General features: G+C 43.6%; 1 protein-coding gene across 1 annotated transcript in view; it reads left to right on the top strand.

Moving 5' to 3' along the window:
* The window catches only part of LOC138955323 (uncharacterized), a 10,933-nt gene extending 1,125 nt beyond the window's left edge, over positions 1–9,808 (top strand). The window contains exons 3-5 of the mRNA XM_070326945.1: positions 280–480; positions 3,306–3,596; positions 4,931–9,808. Of these exons, the coding sequence (XP_070183046.1) occupies positions 280–480; positions 3,306–3,596; positions 4,931–5,319 (881 nt within the window). The 3' untranslated portion in view covers positions 5,320–9,808. The remainder of the gene's footprint in view (positions 1–279; positions 481–3,305; positions 3,597–4,930) is intronic.

Below are 9,808 nucleotides of genomic sequence, written 5' to 3'. Positions count from 1 at the left end.
TTGTTCTCGGTATTCTTGTTATTGTTGTTTTGATTGGTGTGAATTAAGAATTTACAATATCGTCCGCCAATTCATTATTTTGTCTCTAAGAGCACATGCATAAGTTTATCTTGTTGTGCTCCATCGTTAAAACATATTTTTTTCATGGCTTTGTAAATTTTTATTTGAGAATAAAACACTGTTTAAACCAATTCTGAGCTTTGAATTTAACACACTAAAGTTCAAGATTACCGCTAAACTTCCACTGGAAGTCACCCCCCTACTTTGCTTGTCTTGCAGAGAATCGACTGGACTTCTCCATGATCAACCATTACGAGGGCTGGGGATCCGCCATCTTGACGCTGTCACGTGACAAGGGGAGGCAATTCTCGGTGTGTCTGCAGAACGTTGTGGGGCAGGTCTGCCTGCAGTTACAACCCTTGCCAGAAAACCAGGTCGTGACGGAAAATACGGACTTCCCGTGGCCTTTACTTGTGCCCGGTGAGTCAGCCAGCTTCTTCTTATTATGTATTAATGGGTTGAAACTCCAACGATCTTTTACGTGCATGGCCGTTTTTGCCCCGCCATTCAGGCAGCCATACGCCCCCTTTCGGAGGTAGCATGCTTGGTATTTTCGTGTTTCTATAACCAACCGAACTCTGACATGGATTAGAGGATCTTTTCCGTGCGCACTTGGTCTTGTGCTTGCGTGTACGGTACACACGAAGGGGGATAAGGCATTACCAGGACTGCATATAAATAATCTCCACCCTTAACCCACCAGGCGCGACCGGAATTCGAACCCCCAACCTTCCTCATGGGAGGCCGGCGTCCACTAAACTACTGCGCCCGTCAGCCACCAATAATAGGATCAGGGCTGTCCCACCTGTGAGTCACTGTGTCCTATACGCATCAGAAGCCAAATAGAAACCCACAACAACAAAAACTTAAAAAACGTATAAGCAATTTGCGTACTGTCGGAACTGATTTTCATATTTTTTGTCTGCTAGTTTTCATACAGGATGAACAAGAAAAGCTCTAAAAACAATTCCGTTTGCAAAGTTAAAGGCACAGCAAGCCTCCCGTAAACCATCATAGATACTGTCAGGCAGTACAAACACCCTTCCATTTGAATGCTCACCGAACGGGATCATCCTGGCTGCTTTCCGTCGAGAGTGAGACATTTTCAAAGAATTTATTTTCGTGGACCGTCTGTTTTACAATCAGGCGCCTCGTTTTGGCGCTAGAACTAACTTTTTCAAATCTAAATAATAAATTGACAGCTTGTAACATAAAAATTCTTAAATCATAAAAGATTTCTTTTTTTCACCAAGACAAGATCAGTACAATTCGAAGTTTTGAAAGTTTAAAAAAAATTAGGCCGGAAGCAGGGTCACGAAAGGTCGTGTCTCAAAGCAGACGATTTTTTGGCATAGCGCTCGCTTTCTTTGAAGCCACCGCCGCCGACAAGTTCGTGTGACTCGCAGCCGTTTGTTGCGTTTTATAATCAGAGGTACACAATAACGTGCTATTGCAGATACAGTCAGTCGCATTGAAATCACAAACTGACGACTGAATTATGAAAAAAAGGTAAGTGGATCACATGGGTTCACGATGGCTCAGGGGTTAGATAAACCACGAAATCTGGTGTGTGGTTTACGCGAGCTAAATAGCAATGCAAACGAACTGTGCATGTTTCATTTAATGCTATTAAATGCTATTGCGAGTGTGTTCCCATAAGGTTAGAACTGCTTTTGTCATTAGAAGATTTAAATCGTTTTGTAAACCATTTGAGACATACCGGGGCTTTAAGGCAGTCCTTCGCGGTAGCATTATTTCGTCACGCTCATAAGATAATTGCCTATGTCATTTTGTTATGTTTTGAGAAAAACGCAAACAAACTTCTTTGGTTTCTGAACAATCTGCCCATCTCATTTTAGTTATACGTTGCAAACTGCCTATCTCGAGCTGTTACCACGGGATGAACGTGAGATAAAGAGGTGACAGCAACATTTTCAATCAGCAACACTGCATAACAACCCACACACAGCTTTTGCATACCTTCACATTCTCAAAACAAGTCTTCCTGTATCATAAAGAAAAAGTGCCCAACTCAAGAAACGAGATCGGCAGTTTTGCTTACCGTGGCAATCGTTTCTGATGGTCTGAGAGTGTGTACTCTCTAACACATGATAGATACCCTTCCAGTCGTTTCACTACAGAAATGCCTTACACTGAGATCTAGGTATTTTTCTTATGAGCGTGACGATTTGTAACTCAGAATCGTACGGTATTATTTAGGAGCGATGTGAGGGCTTTTTTGAGGTCAAGACCTCCCCAATGTTAAAGACCTTACTCTTTTCAGATGTTCTGACTCTAAAGTCTGTAAATCTAACTCCATTTTAACACCTGGGTTTTCCAGACTTGAAAAAAGTGGAAGTTCCTTTGTAAGACTTCAACAATTTAAAAAAGGGTTACACAGTACCAATGATACTTCGTGTATCGAGTGAACACTGGATTTCTCTTCTTTTGGCCATGGGACGTGAGAGGCCGACTAAACCTCATATTTAGGCGGCTGGACGAAACACTAAAATAGTACACAGTGCAGAGACACCCAACTTGCTGCCGCGCGGGCAGAGAAAATGTTCCCCCTTTATCTTCACCGCGCTGGCAGCAAAGCCCCTCACGCAGAGGTGTTTTCAGACAGGCCAGACACAGTGGTGTACATGTTGTGTGCGTTCAAATGTGAAACAAACAAGGAATTCTAACCTAAATGACCCAATGCATAAATGCATGACCCGTCTTGACCACCTGAAATGGGTGCCCGATGGATTGCCACCTTGACGTGGTCGGGGGGCTTGCGTGCCTCGGCGACCCATAGAGCTATGCCGGCGGGAGATTCGTCTCCTGGTAGGGCCACCCAAGCCGGACAGGTCGAAGGGTAGAGGTCTGACAAAGCGCAATCCCCTGGTCCTCCAGGTTGGGGGTTGGGCTAACAACCCAGTCCCTTAAAAAAAAAAAGGCTTGTTACGGAAACAGCAACAAAGGAAACCAACATTACCTCGTGTGACGGGCTTCCAGAGTCATCGGAAGATACTTGTATGGTACCATCCAGAGACTCGCCCAGAATAGACAGGAGTGGAGGTCCTGTGTTGCTGCCCTACATGACAACCGGCATAACGGGCAGTAAGTAAGTAATAAATGCATGACACTAATATGACTTAACACAGTTATTGAAGATAAATGTTGTTGAACCCCCTCACGGTTACTCTATTAGGGGCATGTTCCCGGGTGGTACCCCGACTTTAGATGAATTTCTTTGTCAGCTCCTTTGGCAAGATACCGTCCCGGCCAAAACGTGAGAGTCCACGCGCCCGAGCTGACCACTGTCCACAACTACACGTACTCCGTCCTCTTCCTCTCCCACGACCCCTCTCAGTCGCACGCCGCGCTCGTGCGCGCCTCGTCACGTGACATGGAAGGAGGTCAAGATGGCGACGTGGTGACCATAACGCCGGTGACGTCAGGGATCGGAGGGTGGATGGTAGAGGTGGAGACGGTCAAGGAGAATTATGAGGGCGTGCTGATCATTTCTACTGCCTTCAACTCCGAGTCACGTGAGTGTCTGACAGCTTTGCTTTTCATGTGTGTCGTAGTTGTTTCATGTGTGCCGCAGTTGTTTTGTGTGTGTCGTGTTTTTCTGACATTTTTCGATAATTGTCTTTGATGACGTCATATCCGGCTTTTAGTGAAAGGTGAGGCGGCACTGTCACGTACGCGCTCATTTTTCAATCAAACTGATTGACATTTCGGTCAATTGTCCGGTTCATGGGATTGTATTTCAGCTCGGAAGCTCAACAATTAGTTCAAAAATAATGCCCGCTGCAGGAAGAAAGCAGAAGCACGTACAGCTTGGCCGGATGAGACCACCCCCCCCCCCCCCCTGCAGGAGAAGCTGTTTGGCGACCTGGTGGCCCTAAGGCCTGGCGCTCACCTATGTAACTTCAGCAGGACAGACGACGCACTGCAGATTATCCCAGCCCGCTACACGTTGCGTGAAAGGAAAACAGGCCAAGTACTCGTCATAATCCCTATCGCAGCATCAATAATAATTATGCAGTGCGTCGTCTGTGCCGCTGAAACTGCGCAGGTATATTCTGCCCGTAAAGAAGTCGGCGGCATTCGTGCGTGTTAGGGGATTGGACGTCCAGAAGAAGCAAACGAGAAGAAGTAGAAATTAAAAAGTTTGCTCATTAAGCTGCCCTTTTCGTAGCGTTCATTAATGAATTCCTATTGTTTACATGTGCCAATAATGTTATAAAACTGTACCTAAGGGGATATAATAACGATTAGCTGTTGCTTTCGAACACAGAAAAAATTATTTCAGTATTGCAAAGTGGTTTTGATAGTGTCGAATGTAAACAAAACAGTCTCAAAGTGAAAGTGGATGTTTCCCGGAAATTGCGAAGTTAACAAGAATACAGAAAAGCGCGCTTTCCCTGCTTAGCACAATACCGTGACGGTACCGCGCTAATCTGGCGTGTCAATATCACTACGTTTTGCACGTGGAAGGTGAGCGATTTCCTTCACGCGGGGATTGGCGACGCTGTACTGTCTGTGTTGACGGTCTAAAAATAGCCCAAGTCCTGGAGAACATAGCAATAAAGAATTAATTATTTCTCGTAATTGGTAAGGACTTCAAAGCTAAAACTTTGCAGGAAGCTTAAAGGCACAGTAAGCCTCCCGTAAACCATCACAGATACGGTCAGGCTTTTACACACAGTACAAACACCCTTTCATTTAAACACTCACCGATTGAGAACATCCTAGGTTGTCCCGTAGAAACTTTGACATGTGTTTCAATTTGACGTTTGAATTGTGATGTCATTGTCATGGTAGTGAGTAAAGATGTGTATAAGTTTTTGATATATTCTGTTTTCATGAATTACAGAATTGGTAAAGTCCTACACAGTTAGCCGTCCAGTCACCACATACCGTCGCGACCACACAGACCCCTTCTATCCTGGCTTCGTTGCCATGGTAACACAGGACCAGCAAACGTTGCCATGGAGATGCCGCCCCGGTTTCGACTGCTTGGTCACGTGCCCTTTCGTCAGCAACGGTGACGTCACAGTCACGCTCTCAAGCATGCGCAGTGGCGGATTCATTGACCAAGGGGAGGAAACGGAGAGCGTTGGTACTGTTTGGAGGCTGGGAGAGTATTACGGGAAAGCCCGATTCGTGATCGGGGATTTCCGATCAGAGCGCGACGCAGGCACATACCTGTGCAGAGCTAGCACAGAGAGTAAAACCGTGGTCACTTCAGTTGTTGTTAACTGATAGTAGATAGGTTATGTTAAAGGCACAGTCCTCCTCGTTTTACCGATGCTACTGTCAGCTACATGCAGCTACAGGGAGGACGTCAGCCATGAACGTGTATCTCACATAAACTCATCACTGACTATGTATTCCACTCATGGGGTCTAATTTGTGACGAAACATGGTATTTGACTTTGAAATCAGCTTCAAAGCAAAATCTTTCTTTAGTTATTCAAGGGACGTAACCGCTCGGTGCGTTTTCGAATAAATCGAATTCGGGGGGTAAACTCCATCGGCGAATTTCATCACAAATCTGCTTCAATTCCAAGATCTTGACGCCGTATGCTTTTCTTCCTCTAAATAATTGTACCTCTTGAAATTGGCAGGGAAACATTCAGTCTGGAGTTTATTTTTGGCTGACGCCCGGCTGATTTCTCCCTGTAGCTGCATGTCTCATTGCTCAGGGGCCCCGCGTTTCGTGGGCTAGCAACAAAGTTGACGGAGTGGAATGTAGTAATCCAACGAAATCAGGTTTCATGAACAAGATTTCAGTCGGGCGACTGTGCCCTTGAAACAAGACTGTTTTCAATGTGTATAATGACATAAACAATATATGGCTTTCAGGATTTCTAACTTAAAGCCATATGTACTCGATGACTATACACGCTAATTGCTTTACCAACAGCTGGAGACATGCTAAATTAAGTTCCCTGCAAAATATTGTGGTCTAGGACCCCTTCAATGTTGAGATATGTTAATTTTCATTTTGATCTGGATCGTCCTATTTATAGATTTGGCAACACATGTAACGTTGATGCAAGGGAGCTAACACCGCGGCTTTGTTGACATCCTCACTTTTTCAGAGGCTAGAACAAGCTGTAATGCATGTATTATGGTCCGCGCATGGTGACATATCGTCATTATATGGTCTTATTGTGCGTTTGACATCGATTATGGGCAAACTACACTTTGTAAACACGGGAGCGCGTACATATGCCTTTAAGCATAATGCTTATTTTACGCAATCCTGGTAAATGCATAACATTGGTGAGCATGATGGCGGACTAAATAGATTTACTCTTTTCAGAAAACTATAACAAACAGAAACCCTGATACGCAAACAAACCGACACGTAATTGGGGTAATACTGGAGGTAATAAAAAAAATATGGGGCACGAGAGAACAGAAATAAACGTAAGTAAGGGAAAAAGAAGATGATGAAGAACACTTGCCCTTATGCACAGGGAGTTGCCCGACTACAGTGCTGACCGTCCAGGGCTCCCCATGGCGCGCGTCCCTGCGTCCTATACGCACTTGAAGCCGAAAACACGTACTAGAAATATATGGAGAGGGTTCCTGGGCGCACTAGATTTTAAAAGAGCGGGTCCTAGGACACACTAAATGTCCTTTATCGTGCGTACCGTAGATACCATTTTCAGACTGCAATCGACACTTCGCAGTACACTATATAATACGTGACCACAATGTTTTATAAGTAGACCGGGACTTTTCGGCTTTTGGACCCTTGGGACCTTCTAAAATACTGCAGTGGGGGTCCATGGACCCTCTACAATTTAAAAGTGGGGGTCCCGGGACGCACAAGGAGGGGCGTCCGTGGGGAGCCCTGCCGCTTTCCCTAGCACCGCGTTCGGACAACCACAGTCGGATGACGAAGCGGTGGTCCGACTGTCAGTGTGAGCACCGCGATATATGGATATAATTATGAAACCGATCCCAGATCTGACCGGGATTTTACCAGTGATGGCGCTAGTACTTTTTTCAAACCGGTACGCAAACTTTAATGATGCAAACAGTCCCGAAAAAAACGGTACGCTGGTCGTTGGAACCAGTAAGAGTCCAACTCAGAGTACTGATTTTATTTTTTAACCAGCGGAAAAAAACCCCGGTAGTTCTAAAAATCAACCTCGTCGGTCATACCGGCAGCCAATTTTGTTCCGGTATTTTCTCGTTTCAACCGGTAAAATACCGGTAATTACCGGTTGACGCCAAGACTGCTTTTACTTGATATAAGACCATTCCTCCACTGACTTGGACACCACATTAACAGTCAACAGCCAGGGTGCTTTCTGTAAAGAGGATTTCTAGTCAACTGATTTCTAGTCAACTGATTTCTGGTAAACTGATTTCTATTAAACTGATTTCTAGTAAACTGATTTCTAGTAAACTGATTTCTAGTCAACTGATTTCTAGTCAACTGATTTCTAGTCAACTGATTTCTAGTCAACTGGTTTCTAGTCAACTGATTTCTAGTCAACTGATTTCTAGTCAACTGATTTCTAGTCAACTGATTTCTAGTCAACTGATTTCTAGTCAACTGATTTCTAGTCAACTAGTAAACTGTTGATTTCTAGTGAACTGTTGATTTCTAGTAAACTGTTGATTTCTAGTAAACTGGTGATTTCTAGCAAACCGATTTCTGGTAAACTGATTTCTAGTAAACTGATTTCTGGTAAACTGATTTGTAGTAAAATGATTTCTGGTAAACTGATTTCTGGTAAACTGATTTCTGGTAAACTGATTTCTGGTAAACTGATTTCTAGTAAACTGATTTCTGGTAAACTGATTTCTAGTCAACTGATTTCAATCAATCAATCAATGAGTCTTATATCGCGCATATTCCGTGGGTACAGTTCTAGGCGCTCTGCAGTGATGCCGTGTGAGATGAAATTTTATACGGCCAGTAGATTGCAGCCATTTCGGTGCATATTTACCTTTCACGGCCTATTATTCCAAGTCACACGGGTATAGGTAGACAATTATTAACTGTGCCTAAGCAATTTTGCCAGGAAAGACCCTTTTGTCAATCGTGGGATCTTTAACGTGCACACCCAATGTAGTGTACACGGGGGGAGGTTCGGACACCGAAGAGAGTCTGCACACAAAGTTGACTCTGTGAAATAAATTTCCGCCGAACCTGGGATCGAACTCACGCTGACAGCGGCCAACTGAATACAAATCCAGCGCGCTACCAACTGAGCTATATCCCCGCCAAACTGATTTTTCTGGTAAACTGATTTCTAGTAAACTGGTGATTTCTAGTAAACTGTTGATTTCTAGTAAACCGTTAATTTCTAGTAAACTGATTTATAATAAACTGATTTCTAGTAAAATGATTTCTTAACGCAAAAAAAAGTAGCAACCTGCAAAATTGATAGACGATTTTCAAAAATAACTCTGTCAGGATGTTCGGCTGTTTGGTAGAGAAAATTAAGAGCCCCTTTATCTCGGCCAGGCTTTTCACAACATCCCGAGCATGTTCCACGCTTTCGATCGGCTTTACTCTTGCGATCGGGACGAACTCTAGCTCTGATGTGTATGTAATGCAGCGCGCGCCCCAAACGATACCCTTTTCTGTCGAAAAACAATGTTCACAAGTTCATCGGAGTTCACAATTGGTTGCGGAAATGATCGCTGGCACGTAGTCATCTCTTACAACGTGTTTTGATCGAGGTACCTTGGGTTTTTCTTGAGGCCACGTGAGTTTAGGAAAACACACGTGCCTTGCGAACACTTCCAGTGATCAGCAAGCCATCGGTGGCGATTCGTGGCTCCGATGTTTATATTTTTGAAAGAAAATGGTATCAAATTTAGCGCACGCTGCATAGCATACACATCGGAGTAACTTGTTCGTCCCGATCGCAGGAGTAAAGGCGATCGGAAGCGTGTAACATGCTCCGGATGTTGTGAAAAGATTGTCCGAGGTAAAGGGGCTTTTACTCTTCCGGACAAAGTCTATTCATCTAAGGCCAAAAAAAAATGTCTGTTTCTGGTAACATGGCCAAAAAAAATAGGGTCGGTAGGTAGGGATTTTTTATTTATTTTTTAATTTTTTTAATTTTTTTACCCCAAATGTAGACCAATAAAACTAACTTTAAAAATCGCGCAAAGAGACTGGATTCACTATACATAGAGACAAGACACTCAACACATTTACAAATCGTCAGCGGACTTTCGTTTTCACACGTTTTTGTTGTTCATTTTCTCACCCTGACCTTTACTACCACCAAAAAAAACCAACCATTTGAGTTTGGAAAAAAAAAGTTTAGGGTCGGCGCCGAAATTTAGGGTCGGTCGGGTGACCAGAAACAATTTTTTTTTTTTTGCCTAACCATTTTTACTTTGTAAAAGCCTGGGTATCTACAGCGGTGAGCCAGACTGCACTCACGGAAATGATTGTGCCTTGAAGCGCTTGTGTTGTATTTTCCGTTCTTCCGATTTCCATTCTGGTACCAAACTGTCGCTAATTTCCGCTGAACATGATATTGAGAAAATAATGCGGACTTGAACAATAGAAGCTAAATAATGTGAATGATTCTCATTTTGTATCGCCTGATTTGTTTCCATTATAACTGTTGAAACAAAAGCTCTGCGTTTTCGTTGTTTTTTCTGTCTCTTTATCTTTGAGACAAATATAATCATTTTTCTTAAAGCTCTTTGGATTCACTTTAAGTGTTGACCAAACTGAATAAAAAAAATACGCTTCTGAGAA

This window comes from Littorina saxatilis, unplaced genomic scaffold (assembly GCF_037325665.1).
Source record: "Littorina saxatilis isolate snail1 unplaced genomic scaffold, US_GU_Lsax_2.0 scaffold_1253, whole genome shotgun sequence".
Classification (NCBI taxonomy): Eukaryota; Metazoa; Mollusca; class Gastropoda; order Littorinimorpha; family Littorinidae; genus Littorina; species Littorina saxatilis.
The sequence above is the reverse complement of the archived record's forward strand: the minus strand, read 5'-3'. Positions and strand labels throughout refer to the sequence as shown.